General features: G+C 39.7%; 2 protein-coding genes across 7 annotated transcripts in view; both read right to left on the bottom strand.

The window, feature by feature from the left end:
* ARHGEF9 (Cdc42 guanine nucleotide exchange factor 9) overlaps positions 1-26,180 on the bottom strand; it is a 426,451-nt gene that overhangs the window by 154,134 nt on the left and 246,137 nt on the right. The window lies entirely within an intron of this gene.
* LOC130681967 (uncharacterized) lies at positions 35-689 on the bottom strand. Its single transcript, XM_057495891.1, has one exon. The coding sequence runs from the start codon at positions 220-222 to the stop codon at positions 43-45; it is 180 nt and encodes a 59-aa protein (XP_057351874.1). The 5' UTR covers positions 223-689; the 3' UTR covers positions 35-42.

Genomic DNA, 26,180 nt, shown 5'->3' on the forward strand with positions numbered 1-26,180 from the left:
TCAAAGCGAGAGTTCGCAACAGCTCAGGTGGCTGGACTCCATTCAGCGCGTTCCCAGGAAAAACATGAGTATGACATTGACAAGCAGGAGAACTACAATCACGGCAAAAACGACTACAGTTTGCACATCCAGGGTCATGGTGCAATGCAGAACACTGTAGTGTTCCAGGTGGGGGGCCGGCAGATTGGGAGATGTCAGTCTCTGTTCTGTCAGACTGTCCATACAGCTACCATGCTAGAAAGGAGAGGAGGAAGTCGGGTGGTTAGGGAAGGGCTGGGTTTGGCGCCCGAGTTTGGTAAGGGGGGCAAGGGGGAGGGGTGGAGACAGGGAAGCTTGCTTCCCCCCTTCTCAAGACTGAGCTGATCTTCTTCCCTAGCTGAAAAATCTTAGCTTGCGCTTAAGTCCGCAGAGTCCAGCATTCTCTCTCGGGCGCCACAGAAGAGGCAAAATACTGGCTTTCAAAGGGAATGGCGGGAGGAACCAGTGCGAGGTTCTCCGGCGCCTGTTCGGTCTGTTTATCCGGGCGTGGGTCCGTCTGCCTGCCTGCCTGGCTACCGGTCAGTCTCGGTCTCCCCTACTCCCTTTAGTTCCCTTGCTTTCCTAGCTGGTCTGCTCTCCTCGCGGGGCTTCCGGCTGCCAGCAACTCATTCGAGGCCGGCCTCGCTGGCTCTCTCCCTCTCCTCTCCCCACCCTCTCCAGCCCAGAAGCTGCGTTTTTATTCACCGAGCTACCGTGGGCGCCTGCGTGAAGCGAGCCGAAGCGGACAGGCCAGCTGGCCAATAGCAGGCGCAGCAACGGGCCCGTTTACTCGCTGGAGGGCGGGATTTGAGCCTGCGAGCTAGCCACTGCAGCCAATCGGAGAGCCCAAGGCTCCCCGAGGCGTCTCGCTCCATCTTGACTAGCTGAAGGAAGTTGCCTACTGCCAGATTTGGCGTGGGGGTGGAGAGCTTGTTGGGGGTGGATTGAAGGAGATGTAGGGGGAGAGGGAGGAGGGGAGATGAAGGATTGGAAAAGAGGGAGGACGCAAACAGAAGTGGGAGGAGGAGAGAGGGCGTGGCAGGAAGGAAGGGTGAAGTGAATGAAGGGAAGACCCTGAGAAGGAGGGAGGTGAGGTAGAGGTTATGATAAAGAGAAGGGTGAGGGAGTGCAAGGAAAAAAGACCGGGCAGAGGAAAAAGGTATTTTAAAGAAAAGGGATAGGTAGGTGGGGAGGAGGCGTGCCTTGGCCGCCGCTTTGGAGCCTGGGCCAAGGCAGAAGCAAAGGTTCCTTTTTGGCCACTGTGTAAATATTTACTTACAGGTAAGTCACAGTTAGCTATACAAATTCAGCAAACCTGTGCTGTAGAAGGAACCTCCAGGACACACTACAAATTATCCAAATCCGACTCTATTTGGCTTTCTCTGATATCCCTGGCACTCGCAGATCAAATTTCCTTTCCTATTTATGGTTTCTTTAGATTGTGACAGCTTGCAGTCTTCTAGCATGCTGGGTACTACCAAGAGAAGCCAGCTTTTCTGTAGAACAGCCTCTACAAAACTTGCAATCTGTTTGTAATCACTGTCTGGAACTAAGAAAAACGCTCTGAACCTGGAGACCAGGAGGTTTCAGATTTACTCTGAGCCCTACCTCAAGCTTGTTCTATGACTTTGGGTAACTCCTTACCCTTCTATGGGCCTCAGTCTCCCTTCTGTCACAGGAGGGCTTAGAACTATCTGAGAATTCACTGAAACCTCCTAACCCTCACTTCAGAAAAATACTTATAATTTCAGCAGGCCCCTCAAAAACTCAGAACTCCCTTACATAGAAAATCTCTAAGGACCCTTCTTACTCTTACATTCCAAGACTGTAAAAGTGAACAGACAGATATTGGTGGAGAGGGGGCAAGAAGCTGGATTAGCCAGGAATAGAACAAATTAAGTTCTGTAACTCCTAGCTTACTATAGACTCTAAGACAAATGTGAATTGCTTTCTAATCTCTAGAAATCTTTGAGTCTAGGACAGACACCCATCTTAGCTAGATGACTGGAAGTTCTGAATGAGTGCATGTCATAAACAAAATGCCCCCTGGCCCTATAAGATAGAATAAAACTCAAAAAAAAAGATAGAATAAAACTCAAAGGTTAAGTCCCCACTTTAAAAGTTTTGGTTCCAACACCACCTATGAATGATTCATGTCAAAACAACAAAAAACCCTGAATCAGACCAAGTTTCTAGATCTAACATCAATTTATAGAACACACAGAAGACAGAAAAGATGTTAAACATCAATTGAGGGATACAGACTATAGGAAACTACAGGACCAATGATCTGGTCCTTTAGTAAATACATAGGAATGAAAAAGATTGGGTGACTCAGGTGGAACTTGTGCATGTGTCATGCATACACATTTATGACATTTATGAAACAACTAGAAATTTGAGCAGACTGAATATTTGAGGATATTAAAGTATCACTACTGTTTTGATGTGATAATATTTGTAGCTAAATTTAACAAAATGGGAGGGAATATGGGTACATCTTTGTGACTACGAATTTGGCAATGGTTTCTTATATGTGACATGAAAAGCACAAGCAACAAAAGAAAAAATACATATAAACTGGATTTCATCAACATTAAAAGCTTGTGCTTCCTCAAAGGACACTATCAAGAGTATGAAAAGAGAACCACAGAATTGAAGAAAATATTTTCAAATTATATATCAGACAAGGAACTTTTATCTAGAATATGTACAGAGCTCTTACAACTCAATTATAAAAAAAAAACCCAATCAAAAAATTGGTCAAGGATCTGAATTAACATTTATCCAAAAAAATGATCAATAAACACATGAAAAGATGCTTAACATATCTGCCTTCAGAAAAATGCAAAGCAAATGTGTGATATTTACTACAGCATTATTTGTAATGAGATACCACTTTACACCACCAGGATGGCTATAATTTTTAAAAGCTAGATAACATGTTGGGGAAGATATGGAAAAAATTGCAACATCATAACACTGTTGTTGGGAATGTAAAATGATAAAGCCATTTTGGAAAACAATCTGGCAATTCCTCAAAAAGTTAAACATAGCATTACCATTTAACCCAACAATTCCACTCCTAGGTATATACCTAAGAGAAATTAAAACATTTCCACACAATATCTTGTACATGAACATTCATAAGGCATTATTCATAGCATCCAAAAGATGGAAACAACTTAAATGTCCATCAGCTGGTGAATGAATAAACAAAGTAGTGTATCCATGCAATGGAATATTATTCAGCCATGAAAAGGAATGAAGTACTGTTACTCACTACAATATAGATGAACTTTGGAAATACTATGCTAAGTGAAAGAAGCCAGTCACAGAAGGCCTTTCATTCCATTTATATGAAATGTCTGCATAGGGTAAATACTGTTTAATGAAGCTTATGTTTCAGTTATATATGAATATAAATGTAGATTATAATGTAAAATGTATTTCTTATTGCAGATAAAGGTAAAAATAATTTGAAAGCCACTCTTCTGGATTATGTTGAGACAGATAGACAGATACTGGTGATCAAGACAGTACCCTAATGTAAGCAGTAAGAATCTTTCTCCTTGGCTTTTAATGTACAATCATATGCTGTCTCTACTTCAGTATCTACCCTTCAACTCACTGTAGCCTGGCTTTTACCCTCATCATCCCATGGGAAGCTGGAACTTCTTGTGAATATAAACAAATGCCCAACTTGTTGCTAAACATCATGACCAGTTTTCTGTCTTTATCTTAACTCTTGAGTTCTCTCCCTCTTGACTCCATTGATGTCTTCCATCTTCCTGAAATGTTCCTGTTGCCTTGGGAACACCATCCACATGACCCATATGGTTATCCTCTCTTCCTGCCCAGGCTCTTCTTCATCCAGTTATTAAGGCCATGGTCTCTTGGGGTTCTAATCACTTACAATGAATGGCGGACCCATCCATTCTCAAGGCTTGAACTACCACCTACATTACACACTGATGCATCTCCTTTCAACCAAGTTATTGGACATCAGTGGGAAACAAAACAGACACAGGCCCTTGCCTGTATAGAGCTTAGAACTCTCAGCTGATGACCCCCAAATAGCTCTCCTGAACTCCAGACATGAATCTCCAATTGCCTTCTGGATATCTCCTAAATATTTCTCGAGAAAGAACCTCAAACTTACTAAGTCCAAAATCGAAATAATCTTCTCCCCATCTTGCCAGCTTCTTCCTTCCCCTGAATCCCCTGACTTTAGGAATATTACACAAAGAACTAGCCAAAAACCAAGGAGATAGCCATGTCTTGCCTTTCCCTTACCTTGCTGCTAGCCAGTCTCCAAGTTCTCACGACTTTCCCTCCTTAATGTCTCTAAGTATTCTTCCCCTCTCCCCGCTGCCAGTACCTTGAATCATTTCCTCATCATCTCTGATCGTTATCATTCATTACTTAGTCTCTTGTGCTGCTCTCTCTCCCCAATTCAGCCTCTACTCTCCTGCCCAAATCATCTCTTTCAAGAGCAGTTCTGCTCTTTATCAAACCTAGTGGATGCTATAGATTGTTTGTTTCAGATCCATGCCATCCTCCTAGCATGCATTCCTATATTGCTGAAAAGATAAAAACAACAGTAACAACCTGTCATTTCTCAGACTCCTTTGCTTCCAGTGTTCTGAGCATGCTTTATTCCTGTTAATCATACACACATGCCCAATATTTGGAAGGAGATGATTATACAGAAGCCATATTTCTGCTGCTTCTGTTGGCAAGTATGGTGGTGGAAGTTTTAGGGTCACTGGATTTTTGCATTAGGGAAACAGAAGATGGGACTTTTTTTGTTCCTTTGCCACAGAGGGCCTGGCAAGCATGATAATACTCTAGTCAATAGTGAAGGTAATGGCAGATTCCTGATTTATAGATCACAGGTAAGGTGGAATATTTCCAAAGACCCTAATGCCTTACCTTCCTGCTTGTGGCAGAGAAAACAGCTCCCCTGGTGGTGTTCTGGGAGTCATTTCTGGAGGACTGGCCTAAAGCTTGCCCCTCCAGCCCTTTCACCAATTTGGGAAGCTCATGATTTTGTTTTAAAACTCTTTCTGCTAAAAATTACTAGAGAGATTTAATTTCTGAAGCTGAACCCAGATTTATATAACTCCTCTGCTGAAAGCCTTTACAGCACCCTACTACCTTAAGGCAAATTCTGCAGCATGGCCATGAAACGCCTTGCCAAACTAGTGTCCTTTGGCCTTTCTAATCTTTGCTCTCACCAATGCCCTCTCATTTTCTATTCTCCAGCTAAAAAGAACCTACAGTAGTGCTCATAATCCACCCCAGGTTCTCTTGCCCCAGGACCTATGTAACTGTTGCTATCCTTCCCCAGCCAGCCCCCACCTTAAAGCTCAGCTCAGGTGCCACCTGCTCCAGAAGGTTTTCCTGATGTTCTCCCCCAAAATTCTTCCCCATAGGACCCTGGGTTTACTCCTCTTGGAATACTTATTAAACTGTATTGTAATGTTTTTTTTTTTTTTGGTTGTATCATGTTCTGGGCTGTGGAGCAAAGAGGACAGACACCATGCCTGTCTTATACACTGCTTTCTGCCCCATGCCCAGCAGTGACTGACACTTAGCAGGTGCTTCATAAACATTTGTTGAGTGCATGAATGTCTTCTTCATCTACTTGTCTCTACTCAGAGAATCATGTCTTCCAACCTGATGAGACCTCAGAATAAATCTTGTCAAAATCCTCATGTTTCAGGTTAGGAAACTAAGGCCCAGAGAATGGAAGCAAAATGCCCAAGATTACACAGAACAGAAGCCAAAACCATTGCTTCTTGAGTCTTAGAAATACTTTTGAGAGATTTCAGACTCTGGAACATGACATTTGCTCCCAGCCTCATCCATGGCAGTTAGCCTTATGAGTGTAGTAACCATTCAACTCCGCTCATATTTCAAAAAAAATTAGACAAGTCCTCCACATTTCAAGCAGCACTATCCCTGGCCCAGAGCCAGCCCTTCTGCCGACAATTATCAAAGAAGAGAATCTCTTGGTATAGCAAAAAAAACCCAGTTGTATCATTCAGTCCCTTCTGCAATCTCCCCACCAAGAAGCTATTCAGTCTTAGCTCCAACAACCACAATAATGGGACAGTTCCTCTCTCCTAAGATGGCCCATTTGTCTTTGGAACAATCTCAGTTAGTAGAGTTATTCCATCTTGTTGAGCCAGATCCCCACTTCTACCCAGGCACTGCTGAGAAGCTGATCATTCCCATGAGATGGTCTGGAACATAAATGCTCCCAAACTCACGCTGAAATTACTATTAGCACCTGGTATATTTCTCAGGATCTATTAGATAGTAATAATAGTGTTAACACTTATATAGTACTTACTCTGTGCCAGGCAGTGTCCTAAGCCCCTTTTATATATTAACTATTTTAATCTTCACAAACTCTATGAGGTAGATACTCTTTATTGTCCTTATTTTGCAGATGAGAGAACTGAAGCACAGTTGAATAACTTGCCCAAGGTCACATGGCTAGCCAGTGATACAGCCTAGATGCAAAGGCAGTCTGGCTATAGAGCCTATGCTCTTACATGCTGTGCTATATAAATGTTACTAAGGAACACATGCCCTATCTTCCAGTATCATCTGACATGATGTCTCCTGGATCACAGGAATAAATTGTTTCGATGTCCTGACCTGAGTCCCAGTGGCCTTACCTCCCAGGTGCAAGATGCCTAGGTCCTAAATCTTTGCCTTCTCTCAGGGAAAAGCCAATGCCTTGTTGTTTTTTTGCCTCTCATGATATAAACAGCTCCCAGAGTTCCATTGTGCCAGGAAATATGCCCAAGGACAGTTCCACATTTTGTCCTGACCCTCACTGCTACTCACTTATTTGCCATCTAGCCCCTACCCCAGCCATCATAATCCCTGATGCTTGCCACAGACAGTCCGAAGATAATTGAATCCTGTCTGTTCATAGTCTTGGATACTGATGTGACTAGATGCTCTTGTACATTCATGCATGTCAGCTTTATTTAAGAGAGTCAGGCCCCTGAAGACAGGAACTCCTATTTAGTTGAGTATTCAACACAGAGATCACCACTCCTCCAAAGTTAAATTCAATAAGCACTTGGTTCTGACAGCTAAGGGGTATAGAGAAGCTTTCAGGAAGCTAATAGTCTAGTAAGATAGTCACAAATGTACATAATTTCAACATCATACATGATGTAGATGAAGGAGACATTCATGCACTCAACAAATGTTTATGAAGCACCTGCTAAGTGTCAGTCACTGCTGGGCATGGGGCAGAAAGCAGTGAGTGTCCTAAGCACAATCAGATAATGAATAAAGTTGTTGATGGTTATAGAATGAATCATAGAATTTCACACTGAAATGGGAAAAAAGGTCACTTCCTCCCAACTTTCCTAGGTAGAAATCCTCTCTATAGTAGCGGGAGGGAAGGAAACATCTACTTTGAGCATGCATGTTACTAGGCCCTTCAATACATTTAATCCTCCCCAAAAGCCTGAAAGAAGGAATTATTGCTATTTTAAAGAATAAGAAACTAAGGTTCAGAATTTTCGTATTATTTGCCCATAGCCTTATAGGTAGAATGTAGCAGTAGCAGGATTTAAACTGAGATCTGTTTTCAAAGCCTACCCTTTTTTTTCACTATCCCTGATGAGTTTTGTCCAACAGCTGCTATAATATTTTCAGTAACAGGAAGCTCATTCTGAAGTTTCCAAAGCCATTATTCATTTTGAGCTGAAATTTACTGTTATATAGTTTCTGCCTGTTTGTTAAAATGCTATCCTCTGAGCCATGCAAAAAAAAAAAATCCAAGTCCTTCTAAACAATAGTCCTCTTAAGTGTTTGAAGACACCTATCATGGGCTCAAATTCTGAATCTTCCTAAACACCCTCTCTAGACATACACACAGTTGTTTTTGAAGATAAACATGAGCATTTGTTTAAGCTTTTCTATTTGTGGCATAGTTTGCAATCCCCTCCCCAGGCTCATTGCTCGTCAGTTGGCCCATATCCTTCAGAACACATATTCAGGTAAGAGTGACAATGGAGAGTAGAGTGGGACTGTCACCTCCCTTATGCTGAACACTATTCCCTAGGAAGAGCTATGTATGAGCTCACATTCACCTAAAATGGCTTATGTACATGTGTGCTGCTATGCCCCCACAAACCCTTGAAAAGCTCATGACAAAGTGAAAAAAGGAATGGATAAGAAGTTAAAATTTTCAGGTGTAAGTCTAGCTTGTTTTTGGTAGCTGTATGACCTTAGACAAGTCTCTTAATTTCCTTAAAGCTCAAAAAGCTGCAACTTGTTTTTAGTTGTAGCTTAAAGCATTGATTCTTTTAAATCTGCAACAGCTTTGCCAAAGGTGTGGCAGGCATGAAGTTGGTCCCAAGTAGAGTTCCTTGAGGAAAGGATGATAGGTAATTTGCTTAAATTAAAGAACAAGGTTTCACATAATTGTGTGTTTGTACGGGGTGAAGTTATAGGGGAAAAATCAGATATGGGGTTAAGAATCTGATTCTATTAACCCAAACATTTATGGTCAATTAATATTTGATAAAGGAGCCATGGACATACAATGGTGAAATGACAGTCTCTTCAACAGATGGTGCTGGCAAAACTGGACAGCTACATGTAGGAGAATGAAACTGGACCACTGTCTAACACCATACACAAAAGTAAATTCAAAATGGATCAAAGACCTGAACGCAAGTCATGAAACCATAAAACTCTTAGAAAAAAACATAGGCAAAAACCTCTTAGACATAAACATGAGAGACCTCTTCTTGAACATATCTCCCCGGGCAAGGAAAACAACAGCAAAATGAACAAATGGGACTATATTAAGCTGAAAAGCATCTGTACAGCAAAAGACACCATCAATAGAACAAAAAGGTACCCTACAGTATGGGAGAATATATTTGTAAATGACAGATCCGATAAAGGATTGACGTCCAAAATATATAAAGAGCTCACCCACGTCAACAAACAAAAATCAAATAATCCAATTAAAATATGGGCAGAGGAACTGAACAGACAGTTCTCCAAAAAAGAAATACAGATGGCCAACAGACACATGAAAAGATGCTCCACATCACTAATTATGAGAGAAATGCAAATTAAAACCACAATGAGGTATCACCTCACACCAGTAAGGATGGCTGCCATCCAAAACACAAACAACAACAAATGTTGACGAGGTTGTGGAGAAAGGGGAACCCTCCTACACTGCTGTAGTGAATGTAAATTAGTTCAACCATTGTGGAAAGCAGTATGGAGGTTCCTCAAAATGCTCAAAATAGACTTACCATTTGACCCAGGAATACCACTCCTAGGAATTTACCCTAAGAATGCAGCAGCCCAGTTTGAAAAAGACAGATGCACCCCTATGTTTATCACAGCACTATTTACAATAGCCAAGAATTGGAAGCAAGCTAAGTGTCCATCAGTAGATGAATGGCTAAAGAAGATGTGGTACATATACACAATGGAATATTACTCAGTCATAACAAGAAAACAAATCCTACCATTTGCAACAACATGGATGGAGCTAGAGGGTATTATGCTCAGTGAAATAAGCCAAGCGGAGAGAGAGAAATACCAAATGATTTCACCCATCTGTGGAGTATAAGAACAAAGGAAAAACTGAAGGAACCAAACAGCAGCAGAATCACAGAACCCAAGAATGGACTAACAGGTACCAAAGGGAAAGATACTGGGGAGGATGGGTGGGTAGGGAGGGATAAGAGGGGGGAAGAAGAAAGGGTATTATGATTAGCATGCATAATGGGGGGTGGGAGAAAGGGGAGGGCTGAACAACACAGAGAAGATAAGTAGTGATTCTACAACATTTTGATATGCTGATGGACAGTGACTGTAAAGGGGTTCGTGGGGGGGACCTGGTATAGGAGAGAGCCTAGTATGCATAATATTCTTCATGTAATTGTAGATTAATGATAACAAAAAAAAGGAAAGAAAAGGGGGATTACTCCCTGATAGGATACGATTAAAGCATGCTTTAAATATCCTCAATTTTGATCATTTGAAGGGTGTCAGATGATCAGCTATGGAAGTACATTTTTCTGATAATATTCCTTTCTCTTAAAAAAAAAAAAAGCAGTTCCTGTGTGGTGATCTCCAATAAGTTCTTCACAGTGATATAAAGGACATATTAAAGTGTGGGCAAAGGGTTTGTTTGTGTTTATACAGAGGATCGAAGCCTAATTTGGCTACCTAGAAAACGAATTAAGATACGATATGAAGAAGAACTTCCAACACCAACATTCTCTGGAAGAGTCATTCCAGAAGATGATCATCAAAAAACTTCAACAAAGATCCTGGCGCTGTTGCAGTTGTAGCTGCATTCATCCCACCGGTTCCTGGACTTGCCATTGAAATGAAGAAGGAGATGCTGGCCTGTGCATACAGTAAAACAACAAATTTGACTGGATCTATACTGTCGGAACTCAACCAAGAATTAGGAGAAGTGCAAGTTGCAGCGCTCCAAAATCTTGCGACTACAGACTATCTACTGTTAAAAGAACATATGGGATGTGAACAGTTCCCAGGAATGTGTTGTTTTAATTTGTCTGATTTTTCTCAAACTATTCAAATTCAGTTAGACAATATCCATCATACCATTGATAAGTTTTCACAAATGTCTAGGGTGCCTAACTGGTTTTCTTGGTTTCACTGGAGATGGCTGGTAAATGTAGGTCTGCTTTGGTTATGTAGCTGTATTTCTATTATGTTAATGTGTGTGCACAATTTAATTAGTAGTTTAAAACCTATACATGCTTATGTTACTCTACAAGAAGATATGTCAAAGAAATAATCAATCTTCCCATGTTTTCTTCTGTCTACTACTTCTATAGCTTTTCTTCTTCCTTCCTAATTACAACCCTTAAGTAGAATTCGTGCCTCATAACGAAATTACCGAGTATCACAATTCTTCCAAATGGTAAAGATACCTCAAGACAAATGCTGGGCATAAAAGCCACAGGGCATAAATCTGTAAAGAAGTAAGAAGCTAACCTTTTCAAACAATATTGCTTCTCTCTCACTTACCAACTTTACATTTCCCTGTATGGCCCCGGAAGATGACTGGTTAGCCAGAGACGGGTAAGATTCCTCAAGGGAATCTAACAACCTAAGACAGGCACAGTCGCAGGGGGGCCATCAGGTGATAAATTGGGGATCAACAGAGGTGAGTCTTAGAACCCCACCCCCCCTGTTTTGAGAGAAATCTTCTGAATCTGTGGATGTTTTGTTGCCCTTGTCTAGCTTGGATTAATACTTAGTCTATAGGCACACACCTGATCATCTACATTTGCCCTCTTACATCACTAAACGATGTTTTCTACCTTTATCTTGCATCTACCTACCACTTCAGCATTTTATTAAAAATAATAATAATAATAATAATAATGGAGAACTGTGGGATTCACATATAAATCAAGTATAAAAATCAAACGAATATTCATATTTGACCTGATTGTGTATAGTTCATAATGTGTGATCAAAACCGAAAGTTTCTGTGATGACTGCCCTTGCACTGTTCACCATGTAAGAACTTATTCACTATGGAAGAATTTGTTCACAATGTAAGAACTTGTTCGTTATGCTTCAGAAGATTGGAGACTGTTGAGAACTAGGCTTGGGGTTGATTAATGATTGTGCATTGAGACCCCTATACAGAATTTTGTTGTTAACAACCATTTGACCAATAAATATGAGAGATGCCCTCTCAAAAAAAAATCAGATTTGGAAATGTTACCTCTTCAAATAGTATTTCTGTCTTTGCTATTCTTTTCTTTCTATCTTGGACCATAACTATACATATGTTCAGATAGATATTTTTGCCCAGGGAAATTATGCATTTAGTCTGTTTTTTCACTCTTTTCTCTCTTTGCTTATTTCCTACAGATTTCATTGCTATGACTTTGAGTACCTGGATTTTTTTGCCATGTCTGATATATTTTTTAATCCCATCATGTGTTTCTTAAAATTTCAGATACAGTGTTTTCACCTCTAGAAGTCTCACCTGGGTCTTTTACTTACTTTTCATTTCTCTTCTCAACATGGTAATGCAGAGAACATATTTACAATAGCTGTTTTAATGTACTTGTCTGTCTTGTCAGAGAAGCCTTTCTATTGTGCTTACAGGATTATGAGTCATCCTCAGTATTGGTAAGTTCCAGGATTTGTTTGGTCTGTGGTTTCTGGCATCTATTTCCCCAGTCTCAGGTAGTTTCTTCTCAGATACATGCACATCAGAATTCAGCTAAAGATGTGTGGGGGTCCTTTCATGTATTTCTCTTTCAATGCACATCTCTGCTTTCCAGTACTCTGTTCCAGTAATTCTACTTTCCACGGTCTTCCTGACCTCTGATCCCTTTTTTCTTGTTCTGTGTTCAGGTTGCTCCTCTTCTCTGCATCCTAGAAACTACCACCAGGTGCTAATGTGGGCTATTAGGCTTATCTCATTGATTTTAGTTTTCTGAGGGATCGTAGTCTTACCTGGAAGTTATACATGTCTATCTGATTAATATATTTTACTTCTTGTTCTTATTGAAGATAGGAGGGCGCCATTTTATATTCCCACTAGCAGTGTATGAGGGTTCCAGTTGTTCCATATTCTTAACACACTTTATTATTGTCTACTCAGAAATATGTATATAAAATATATACAATTATATATATAATTACATATAATATGTAGTAATGTAATATTATATATAATAGTCTTAAAAATATGTATGTATACACACACACACACACATACACACATATATATATATGAGTGAAATGACACCTCATTCTGGTTTTAATTTACATTTTCCTTAATAACTAATGATGTTGAACAGAATCTTTTCTTGTGCTTATTGGCCATTCGTATAACTTCTCTGGAGAAATGTCCATTCAATCCTCTGAACATTTTAAAATTGGGTTTTCTTTTTATCGTTAAGTTGTAAGAATTTTTATATATTTTGGATGCCAGACCCTTATCAGATAATATTAGTTTCTACCATTCTTTAACTTGTAGTTTTACTTTCCTGTTCTTTGTGTCTTTTGATACATAAACATTTAAAATTTTGATTAAATCCAATTTACCTGTTTTTAATTTTGTTGTTTGTTCTTTTGGTGTTCCTTTCTAAGAGTTTTATGGTTTTTTCTCTCTTATAGTTAGGTTGTTGATTTATTTTGAATTAATTTTTGTGTATTATGTGGGGTAGGGATTTAACTTCCCTCTTTTGCATATGGAAATCCAGTTGTTCCAGCACTATTGGTTCAAAGAACTGCTCTTTCCACATAGAATTGTTTTGGCACCTTTGTTAGAAATCAGTTGAACGTAAATGTAAAGGTTTATTTCTGGACTCTCAGTTTTATTCCTTTGATCTATGTCTATCTAGCCTTATGCCACTACCACACTGTCTTAATTGCTATCGCTTATAAGTAAATTTTGAAATTAGAAATTTTGAGTTATTCTACTTTTCCAAAATTGTTTTGGTTATTTTTAATGCTTTTGTATTTCCATATGAATTTTAATAGGCTTGTAAATTTCTGCAAAAAAAGGGGCAGTTGGTATTTTGATAAGCACTACATTGAATCTCTAGATCAGTTTGGAGAGTATTGCCATTTTAACAATATGAAATCTTTCAATCATAAACGTGGGATACAAAGATTTATTTAAATCTTTCTCAATTTCTTTCAATGTTTTTAGTATGCATGTATTACAATTATTTTCTTAAATTTATTATTGATGCTATTGTAAATGGAATTTTTCTTGATTTTATTTTAGACTGTTCATTACTAACATATAGAAATATATTTTTTATATATTGATTTTGTATCCTGCAACCTTTGTGGACTCATTTATTATTTTTAATAGTTTTTAGTGGATTCTTTAAGATTTTCTATATACATTTCATCAGTAAATAAAAAAAGATAGTTTTACTCCAAAAAAAAAAAAAGGAATCTGATGATTCTGCCTGAAGACTTTTCTCCTAGCAATCACCAAGTTTGGCTCTTTCATCTCCTCAAAAGGAGTCCTTCCCTGACCATCCTCTCTAAAACTGAACCACCCCATCACTTTCTATCTTACTTTCTTTCTAGTCCTCTCACTGCCTGAAAAGTTATGTAATTGTTTATTGGTTATTATCTGCCTTTATAAACTGTAAACTCCATGAAGGCGAACTGTTTTGTTTATTTCTGTATCTCCAGCACCTACCGTAGTGCTTAGCATTCAGTAAATGTTTTTTTTAATGAATGAATAATAAATGAGTGAATGAAGAACGAGGCATTGCCCTGCTGGCTTACAATGTAAGATAGAAAGGAAATGTGTCATGGAAAATATTCTCTGTTGCAGCCTATGAAAACCAACTTTTGCCCCTCCCTCACCAAGGGCCTTCATATCTCCTCCAAAAGAAACTAAAAGTTCCAGATTACAGGCTGAGAATTTCAGGACCTCTGTTTTTTTGTTACATGTTGGCACAGTTGCCACTCTAAAACCGGCACCCAGAAGCCCTTCCCTCCAGAACCCTAGCTATACCGCCCTCCTGTGACCAAAGACTGAATACATATCTGAATAAATAACCAGAAACAGCAGTTCTGTCCTGTTCCTTTGTATGGATCTCTATCAAGCCTGTTTCTTTTCTCTCTTTCTCTTTTTTGTTTTTTGTTGGGGGGCTTATTTCATTTCTATTTCAAGCAAGCCAGTGGGCCAGACAACCTGCCTCTACTCAGGGTAGAAAGGACTGGTTGGAAAAAAGCAGCAAAGGTCTAAAAGCCCCTTTGGAAGAGTTACAATGCTTTCCTATTAGGTTCAGGATCTTTCTGGGGCATCTAAACCCAATCATGCAGTGATTCAAGTCTGGGGTGGGCAGTAAATACTTCCCTCAGTATCAGGCCCAGTGTTTCATCTCAGAGCCAAATCTCCTTGATAGTTCCATTCTTGGGCTTCATGATTCATTCAATGAGCTACTCCCTCTGGGTCTCATGCCCATGCTTATTTATTTATATACTCCATTTTAAACTGCAAACTACTGAGCATTTAGGACACTAAGCATTCATCACCAAATTAAACTCAGAGTTTTGCCCATAATAGGTGCTAGACAAGCATTACATAGATAAGCAGGTAGACTGGTAGGTAGGTAGGCAGGAGATGATAGGAATAAGTTGAAACAGCAATACTTCACCTAGGGAGCTTATAAGATGCTGGACTATGTGTCAGAGAGAGACTAAACAATTGACTTAGGAAACTTTTTTTTTATATAGAAGTCCAAGCCAGTCTAACAGTGAGGCTCTGAGTGAAGATGTGAAGAGAGGGTTGGATACCATCAAAGACTGGTAAAGAAGAGACATGTGCAGGACACATAGATGGATGGAGGCTTGTAGAGATTTGTGAGGGCCCAGCTGAAACTGCTGAAGTCCTCTTACCTGACAGGGAGTTATCTCAAAGATACATTATGTGAAAAAAGAAAGATGCAGAATATTATGTAAAGTGTATGGTTTGGGGGGTATAAAATAAGGGAAATAAGAAAATATTTTTGTATGTGCTTATATCCACATAAACAAACTCTGGAAGGATACATTAAAAACAAGCAAGCCAGTGGGCCAGACAACTTGCCTCTACTCAGGGTAGAAAGGACTGGTTGGAAAAAAGCAGCAATGGTGAACTCTAATGAGGGGGGACCTGGGTGGATAGAAAGCATCCACAGTACACATTACTGTAGTTTAATATTTTAACCATTTGAGTATATGATGCGTTCAAGGTTTAAATTTTTAAAATGTTAAATATGTTGTGTGATCTGAATAAGTCCCTCTCTCTTTCCCTCTCTTTTAATTAACCAAGCAATGAAGACCCCCTAGACATAGAAGCAGTATAGCTTAATAGTCTAGAACACAGGCACTCCAGCCTGCTGAGGTTCAACTTTAGTTCTGCTAATTGCTGGTATTGTGACTTTGAGCAAGTTACTTTACGTCTTTGAACCTGACTTTTCTCATCTTTAAAATGAGAAGAATGGTATAATGCCTGGTACTCACTCTGTCCTTCACTTTCAGCAAGCCCAAGACTCTCAGTACCCTAGTTTCCACATCTGCAAAACAGGGAGATTCAGTTGTTAGTGATGGTTTAATGAGCAAACACCTACAAAGCATTTAGAACAATGCCTGGCATACAGTAATACTCAGTAAATGCCAAAAATTACTATTGTTTGAGGGTTTCAATACTATCTCTACCCCTAACCTTAGGCAAATAATTTACTCTCTAGCCTCAGTTTCCTTATCTATAAATAGAAGAAACAAATAATGCCTACCAAAGAGACAATGAGATAAAGGATTTGAAAGTGCTCTGTGGAGTGAAAAATTTGCTTAAGATGTAAAAAATTATTACAGTAGAAAAAGGTGGTGGTGGGCATATTAAATGAAGATTCTACCTATTCAAGTTTCTCCACTCCAACCTCCAGCATTCCAAATAAAATCATATCTAAGAGGCAAGTAGAGGTCCTTAAAGGCCATCAGTCATTTTTATATTAAATGTCGAGATGAGTCCTGGTTCCTGCCTCTAAAGTGGAGTGTCCAAAAAGGGCTGCATACTATTGGTTGCCACTGCATTGTGAGATACCAAGTGCTTTTGAGTAACTGTTCCTATTTCTAAGAGGTGCTGAAGCTCAGTGATGTCCCCACTAACCTTAGCAGGTTCTCAAAAAGGAAAGGAACTGACACCCAAGCCTAAAGGCTCATTCTCCTCACTCCACACATGCAACCTGTTTACAAAGTACAAAACATTCACTTAAACAGGAGTGCCAATTCTCCAGATCCCAACAACTAGCTCTTATAGGCTCATTTCATGACCTACAAAGCTCTTTCATCCTTATATGGTATCTACCTCACAACAGCCCGAGAACGTTGACAGGGGGTGAGGGGTAATCATTCCCATTCTAAAGGAGAATACTTTGCTTCTTAGAAGGAAAGTTACTTACCCCAGCTCTCACCACTTCATGAGGGAATGGAAAGAACAAGAGATTAAGAGCCAGAAGACCCAGTTCAGGAGAAGTGCAGTAGAATCAGTAAATTTCTATACATTTGGGATTTGAAGAAACTTGCCTGCCAGTGCCAGGCCTAGAACCCAAGTTTCCTGAACTCCAGACCAGAACTCTTGCTGCACTGATGATGGAGAAGGGAATAGCAAATAGTGACCAAAAGAAAATTACCCCAAAATAACTGCAGTTAACACTCAATTAGAACTTCACAGCTTCTTAAATACTGTGGCCTTTTATCATATTTCAACCTCATGGCAACCTTGTGAGGGATGTGAAGCAGGAAATAGGAATCTAAAATTTCAACCACCCACACATATACTTCTTATCTCTCTCCCCTGCTGTATTTTTTCTACTTAGCACGTAGAACTAACATGTGTTTTATTTAATCATTTGGTTGGCATGTATCTTCTCTACATGAGAACAGAAATTTTATCTGTTCTGTTCACTATTCAGTTACTAGGACAGTGCCTGGTACACAGCAAGTGCTCAATAAATATTCCTGATTCAGAGAATGGATGAATGTGTATGGGGTGCGTATGTGGAGAGGTGGTGGGGCAGGGAAGGAAAGGGAAAGAGAGAAGGGGGGGCAGGGAAATACCCCATTTTGCATATTGAGTAAACTGATACCCAGAGGAGTTAAGTAATTTTCCCAGGAAGGACTTCTGAAACTATCCATTTCAGTCTATTCCCTTCACCTCATTTGCCTGGCTGGTTCAGAAGCATTTTACCTGGGCCAAAGGGAACATGGAAGCTACAGACAGCCTTGGGTCTGCCTCCATTACCTCATCCATCCATTCCACAAATATTCACAAAGTGTCTGCTATGTACACAAAAGGCCCTCTTGACAGGCCTCATTGCCCTTTACACACCTGAGTATATAAGTCTCACAAACATTCAAAGGGCTCCCCTGAGTTTTTATCATCTCTGGAATGTTTAGTGGTGAGGGAGGAAAGAGCAAAAATCATTTGAGTTCTCAGCATGGCCTGAGGGTCTCTCTCTCTTCCACAACCTACCTGGCAGTTTCCTCCAATAAAGAACCATGCGTACTTCATAGGATTGCTGGGAAGATTAAGTCAGACACACATGCAAAAACACTTAGAAGAGTGGCACAACATAAACTCCAGTTTGGTAAATGTTATTATTCTCAAGGCTTATTGCTTTCATGATCTTCTTACTGGTGCCCCTAACCTCTGAAATGAAGGAGGCCAGGCAAATACCCACTCCTAGCAAGTGGAGAGAGTAATGCTCAAGGAGCTACTATGGAATTACAGGCCTATTTCTTATCTGGCTCTGTTTGGAGATAGGTGTGTAAAGAAGATATTTCATCTCTCCCAGCCTTAGTTTCCCCAGCTTTAAAGTACAAAGAGTGTTGTGAGGCTTACATGAATTCATGTGTGTGCAGGTACTTGAAAATGCAAAACACCAAATAAATGTGAGGGATTATTATTGTATTAAAACAATAAAGGTTACCATTAATTGAGCCCTTGCATTGTGAAAGACACTGTACCAAGTGTTTTACATATATTAAGTCATTCCATCCTCACTATAGTATCAATGACCAGGTACTACCATTATTCTAGTTTCATAGATAAGGTGGGAGAGTTAATTTTATGTGTCAAATTGTCTGGGCTATGGTTCCCAGCTATTTGGTCAAACATTATTCTGATTTCTTTGATGAGATTAACATTTAAATTAGTGGACTTTGAGTAAAGCAAATTATACTCCATAATGTGGGTGGGCCTCATTTAATCAGTTGAAGGTTTTAATAGAACAAAGACTAACCTACCCAGAGCAAGAAGGAATTCTGCCAGCAGACTGCTTTTGGACTCAGCCTGCAAATCTTCCCAGCTTGTTGACCTACCCTGCAGATTTGGACTTGCACCTCCACAGTCACATGAGCCAATTCCTTAAAATTGGTCAATCTCTCTGTACACACAAACACACACACACATCCTGCTGGTACTGTTTCTCTGGAGAACTCTGACTAACATATAAGGAAACTGAAAATTAGAATGGTTAAATCCCTTGCCTGAAATCACACAGCTAGTCAGTTGGCGGAGCCAGAAACCTAGATACCATCTTTGTTGTTTCCTCCCTGTTCTATACTTCTCTCAATCAATCCAGAAGCAATTCCAATAGATTCTATCTCCAAAGTCAATGTCAAATCTGCTCTCCTCTCCCCAGCTGCACTAACTTAATTTCTGCAGCAGCCTTTCAATTGAGCTTGACATCTTCAATTTCACCCTCCTCAATCCATTCTTTATAGTATCTGCAAAAGTCAGCTGCTCAGCCAATCCCATAATTCCACTGCTACAAATGCTTCCTATTTTACTTAGAATAAGTAGCACTTGCCAGTGTCCAACACTGTCATGCACACTGTGAGTATATTAATTCACTTAATTCTTATAATCACACTATGGATAGTACCATTATTATCCCCAATTTTTGAATGTAACTCTGAAGGCACAGAAAGGTGAGGTAACATGCCCAAGGTCACAAAACTGAAAAGTTGCAGAGTCAGCATTCAAACCTAGGCAGTCTACTTCCAGGGTCTGTGCTATTAACTACTGAACTATAGTGCCTTTGAGTATAGCTGATGAACACTTTCCCAGGGCCTACAAACTCCCTGAGCCTACAAGGTCCTAGATAAAGCAGTCCCTGCCTAACTCTCTGCCCTCATATCATGCCACATGCCCCCTCTCTCTGTGATCTAGTCACACTGGCCTTATTTCTGTCCCTCAAGCATACCAAAATTGTTTCAACTTCAAGGTCTTTGCACATGTTATTCCTGCCACCTTCCCCAAATTCCCCACAAACCTCATTGTCTTTTCCTTTATTTTTTATTGTAATCCAAATGTGTTAGGATCTTTGTAATCCAAATCTCTACATAGCTGACTCAACTTAATGTCATTTCCCTGGTATGCCCGGAAGGTCTTTTGACAAAATGTCTTCTCATGGCAATAGGATTTCTTAGAGCTAGATATATGCATTTATTTCTCTCCACTGCCTTGTTTCCATTACTGAACAGCTTAATCACTTGCAGAACTAGTCATATTCTAACACACACACACACACACACACACACCAAAAAAATATCATGACAAGAAAAATTCTCAAAGCAATGGGATCCTAAGAAGCTCCTCTCATAATGCCATGGAGTTATTTGGGGACCTTTCTCAGTCTCTCCTCAAGCAGATCATTCAGGAAGCCTTGGGCTCTGGCAAAAGGGACTGTTCCCTGTGAATGAAATTCATACTGGATTGCTTAGCACTCAGAGAAGAGGAAAGTTAGGTATCGTCTTCTGAGGTCTGAATTCAGGGCAGTAGAACAGATCATATTCTGCCTGCCCAAATGTGTATCCCCTCTCTCCTGTCCGGAGTAGTAATTATTCCCCATATAGGTTGAGAATAGCATAGTTCACACAGCCCATCTATTCATTCATCTGATTCTCATAGCAGACTGGCAAGATAAATGAGGCTAAGTGATGGTTACTTTTATGTGTCAAATTGACTAGGCCACAGGGTGCCCAGACATTTGGTCAAACATTATTCTGGTATTTCTATGAGAGTGTTTCTGGATGAGATTAACATTTGAATTGATAGACTGAGTAAAACAGAATGCCCTCTCTAATGTTAAGTGGGTCCCATCCAATCAACTGAAGACCTGAATAGAACAAAAAGGCTGAGTAAGAGGGAATGCCTCTTGCCTGACCACTTAAGCTGGGACACTGAGATATATATTTGAACCTAAGCTCCATACACCATACATATCTACAGCTTCCAGCTACTGAATGCAACCTTGCCCCTCCCCTCCTCTCACCCTCTCCACCTGAGTCACCAAAGGAATCCTCCTTCATCATGTCATTGCCCTTTCTACCTGATGTGGCCCCAGTCCACCTTGCCAGAATTACTGGCTCCAGCCACACCAGAGCACTCATATGTTATTTCCAGAACATACTATTCTTTCCATGCCTCAGTCTTTTTCTAATATTGTTCCCTTTGCTTGGAAGAATTTCTTGCTTCACCTACCATGCCCATTCCCCACATGAAGCCAACTCTGTCATCTGAAAGGCTTGAAAATATGGTTCAAATACTCTTTCTTCTAGGAAGCCCTGCCCAATCCTCTGAACCTCTCCCCTACCATGCTCTTGCTCTCCTGTACTCCCACATTATCTTCTTTGTACTTCCTATAGCATTTCACCTAGGCTGACTTTGTTTCTCCCCTACTGAAACATAAGCTTTTGAACGCATAAACATCTTATATTTTTTTATTTTGATATCATTAATCTACAATTACATGAGCAATATTATGGTTGCTAGACTCCCCCCATCGTCAAGTCCCCACCACATACCCCATTACAGTCACTGTCCATCAGTGTAGTAAGATGCTATAGAATCATGACTGTCTTCTCTGTGTTTTACAGCCCTCCTTGTCCCCCTCCCACACATTATACATGCTAATCATAATGCCCCCTTTCTTTTTCCCCTCCTTATCCCTCCCTTACCACCCATCCTCCCCAGTCCCTTTCCCTTTGGTAACTGTTAGTCCATTCTTAGGTTCTGTGAGTCTCCTGCTGTTTTGCTCCTTCAGTTTTTCTTTGTTCTTATACTCCACAAATGAATGAAATCATGTGATACTTGTCTTTCTCCACCTGGCTTATTTCACTGAGCATAATACCCTCTAGCTCCATCCATGTTGTTGCAAATGCTAGGATTTGTTTACTTCTTATGGCTGAGTAATATTCCATTGTGTATATGTACCACCTCTTCTTTATCCATTCATCTACTGATGGACACTTAGCTTGCTTCCGTTTCTTGGCTACTGTAAATAGCGCTGTGATAAACATAGGGGTGCATATGTCTTTTTCAAACTTGGCTGTTGCATTCTTAGGTTAAATTCCTAGGAGTGGAATTCCTGGGTCAAATGGTATTTCTATCTTTAGTTTTTGAGGAATTTTTGAGGAATCTCCATACTGCTTTCCACAATGGTTGAACTAATTTACATTCCCCCCAGCAGTGTAGGAGGGTTTCCCTTTCTCCACAACCTCGCCAACATTTGTTGTTGTTTGTCTTTTGGATGGTGGCCATCCTTACTGGTGTGAGGTGATATCTCACTGTGGTTTTAAGTTGCATTTCTCTGATGATTAGCGATGTGGAACATCTTTTCATGTGCCTGTTGGCCATCTGAATTTCTTCTTTGGAGAAGTGTCTGTTCAGATCCTCTGCCCATTTTTTAATTGGATTATTTGATTTTTGTTTGTTGAGGTGCATGAGCTCTTTATATATTTTTTTATGTAAATCTTTTATCCGATGTCATTTATGAATATGTTCTCCTACATACTGTAGGATGTCTTTTTGTTCTATTGATGGTGTCTTTTGCTATACAGAAGCTTTTTGGCTTGATATAGTCCCACTTGTTCATTTTTGCTTTTGTTTGCCTTGCCTGGGGATATATGTTCATGAAGAATTGTTCATATTTATGTCCAAGGGATTTTTGCCTATGTTTTTTTCTAAAAGTTTTATGGATTCATGACTTACATTCAGGTCTTTGATCCATTTTGAGTTTACTTTTGTGTATGAGGTTAGATAGACAATGATCCATTTCATTCTCTTAAATGTAGCTGTCCAGTTTTGTCAACACCAACTGTTGAAGAGGTTGTCATTTCTCCATTATATATTCATGGTTCCTTTATCATATATTAATTGACCATATATGTTTGGGTTATTATCTGGACTCTCCATTCTGTTCCACTGGTCTGTGTGTCTGTTCTTGTGCCAGTGCCAAATTGTCTTGATTACTGTGGCTTTATAGCGGAGCTTGAAGTAGGGAAGCGAGATCCCCCCTGCTTTATTCTTCCTTCTCAGGATTGCTTTGGCTATTTGGGGTCTTTTGTGGTTCCATATGAATTTTAGAACTATTTTTTCCAGTTTGTTGAAGAATGCTGTTGGTAATTTGATAGGGATTGTATTGAATCTGTAGATTGCTTTAGGCAGGATGGCCATTTTTACAATATTAAATCTTCCTAGCCAAGAGCATGGGATGAATTTCCATTTGTTAGTGTCCTCTATAATTTATCTTAGAAGTGTGTTGTAGTTTTCAGGGTAGAGGTCTTTCAGTTCCTTGGTTAGGTTTATTCCTAGGTATTTTATTCTTTTTGATGCAATTGTGGATGGAACTATTTTCCTGATTTCTCTTTCTGTTAGCTCATTGTTAGTGTATAGGAAAGCAACAGATTTCTGTGTATTAATTTTGTATCCCGCAACTTTGCTGAATTCAGATATTAGTTCTAATAGTTTTGGACTGGAGTCTTTAGGACTTTTGTGTATAATATCATGTCATCTGCAAATAGTGACAGTTTGACTTCTTCTTTACCAATCTGGATGCCTTGTATTTCTTTGTTTTATAAAATCCTATTTTTGACTATCCCATACCTCCGCCTGGTATAGAAGCCCTGGAAAACAGTAGTTGCTTAATAAACATCAATTTTCTTAAAATGACCTGTTAAAATCCACTGCAGTATTGCTCATCGTGGCAAATGACTGGAGACAAACTAATTGGCCATCAGTAGGGTACACAAAAGAATCCTATGTAACCATACAAAAGGAGACACCTCTGCATGTATTCATATCTAATAATCTTCAACATATATTGTTAATTGAATAAAAGGCAAGTGCAGAACTGTATAATATGCTTCTCCCTGTATGAAAAAAATTGTGTGTGTGTGTGTGTGTGTGTATGTACATAAGTAAATGTTTGTAATGGCATAGAATATCTCTATGCAAACACGTAAGACACTGATTACAGTGGCTACCTCTGGACTGTTTGAGGACCAAGGGAAGGAGGGAGACTTATGGAGACAATTTTTACCTTAGTCTCTTCCTTACCCTTTGAATTTTGTGACACATGCATGTATTACCTATTCAGGATAAATAAATAATTTTTGTCATGCATCTATTGCGTGAGAGAGGGAAAATATTGAGTTATTGTTAAGTATTGCCATAAATTTCTTTTTCAGATTAGCTGGAAAAGACCCTGACAAATGTAACATGATTAGTCAGTGCTCATATACAAACGAAGTTGTGGTTCTGAGCCAAATGGAATAGGCTCTGGCTCTGAAGGAAATATAAAAATAATAACAACAAATATTTATATAGCTTTTACTCTGTACCAGACCTTCTTCAATGTACTTTGTATATATTCATTCATTTAATCCTCTCAATACCACTATGAAATGGATATGTAGTACTACCTTCTCAATTTTAAAAATGAGGACACTGAGGGGTTCAATAGGCTACCCAAGAACACACAGACAGTAAGTGGCCAAAGCTAGTATTTAAATGCAGGGAATCCCTTTCCAGTGCCCATTCTCCTAACCATTATACTATGCTGCTGATACCAAGGCAGAGTGATGACAGCTAGGGGATTCTGCCTGCTGTATCACCGGCACCTAGCGGTTCATTAATAATCAATAAACACATTTGATAAGTGGGTGAATAAATAGATGGATGAATGGATGTGTGGATGGGTGAGCAGATTGGAGAGTGGATGGGGGTGGTAGATAGAGGGATGGGGAATAGATGGGTCATAGGTGCATGGGTAGATTGTAGAAAGAGTAAGACTTTTGTATCAGACAGATCTGGATTTAAAATCTAATGCTGCCCTTTATTTAGCCCTGAGTAAGATACTTAAACTCTCTCTCCATGTTGCCAAGTTGGACTAGACAATGAACTCTGGGAGGGCAGGGACATTTTTCTGTTTTATCCCCTGCTCCAGCCTCAATGGCTAGAAGAGTACCTGGACATAGTAGATGCTCAGTGAATATTTGTTGCATGACTTATAAACTAACAAGTGTTGACATTAAAACCTATTTTGTAGGGGCTAATGTGAGGATTGTTTAAGATAAAAATGTAGTATAAATGGCATATAGCAGGCGAGTTACCCTTCCCTTGCTCACCACTAAATTTACCTTATGAAAGTTGCAGAAGGCACCGTTAACTGAGAATTGGGATATGTGGATTCTTTTCTCAGTTACCAAGTAGCTGTGTGATCTTGTGTCAAGTAACCCCTATTTCTGAGTCTCAGTTTTCACAATCTATGAGTGGTATTGAAACATTTTATGTGGGAAGTAGGGGGAATGTAGGGCAAGAAAAACCGTTCTCCAAATCTTAAGCAGCAACCCAACATATAAAGCAAAAACCCAGGTGCTCTTGATAAATCATAGGTGGGAGATCCACACTCCTGCCTACCACTGCCCATCCACTCCTCTCAAGGCAGTGTCATGGGAACCCTAGGGCTCTGAGGCAATTGTCTGAAAACTTTTCCTGCAAAAGGACAAATAGTAAATATTTTAGGCTTTGCAGGGTATATAGTCTCTGTCATAACTACTCAACTCTACCTTTGTATCATCAAGGCAGAATGGGCATGGCTGTGTTCCAATAAAACATTACTTATGGACACTGAAATTTGAATTTCACATAAATTTTCACATGATTTCACATATGTGCACTACAAAATATTCTTCTTTCAGTGGTTTTTCTAACAATTTAGAAATGTCAAAACCATTCTTAGCTCACACACCAGATTTGATTTGCAGGCTGTGGTTTGCTGCCCCCTGATCTAAGGAGTTGTGCTAAATTATTTCCAAGGTCATACAGAAGAAACATGAGTATTGTATAAAGTAAAGCCTGAAACTACACTGTTGTCTTGGAAATTCTAGATAGTAGTCTACTCTAGGTTAGGAGATAGCCTCACAAAGGAGGTCCACCTCAAGTTCTGCTCCCACCCACTTACTTCCCCAGACTGAACTGCCTTTTAAAATATTTGGTAGTTCATCTACTGACAGAATTTCAACTGTTTCCAATGCTTCCCAATCCTCCTCTGATCTCAGTATGTAGATTACCAACTGCTTATTGGATAGCTCCTATATGAGGCTGTCCAAGCATCTCAGACTCAACATGGCTCAGATTGTACTTGTCCTTGACCCTCTCCACCCATTCCCTAAATGTTGTTCTTCATTTTTCATTCCCAATCTCTGTAAAAGATATCACCATCCACTTGGTCCCATAAGGAAATCACTGGGAGGAAGCAAAGAACTAGGGTATGTCAAGCTTTGAT

The sequence above is a fragment of the Manis pentadactyla genome, chromosome X (assembly GCF_030020395.1).
Source record: "Manis pentadactyla isolate mManPen7 chromosome X, mManPen7.hap1, whole genome shotgun sequence".
In the NCBI taxonomy this organism is placed as follows: Eukaryota; Metazoa; Chordata; class Mammalia; order Pholidota; family Manidae; genus Manis; species Manis pentadactyla.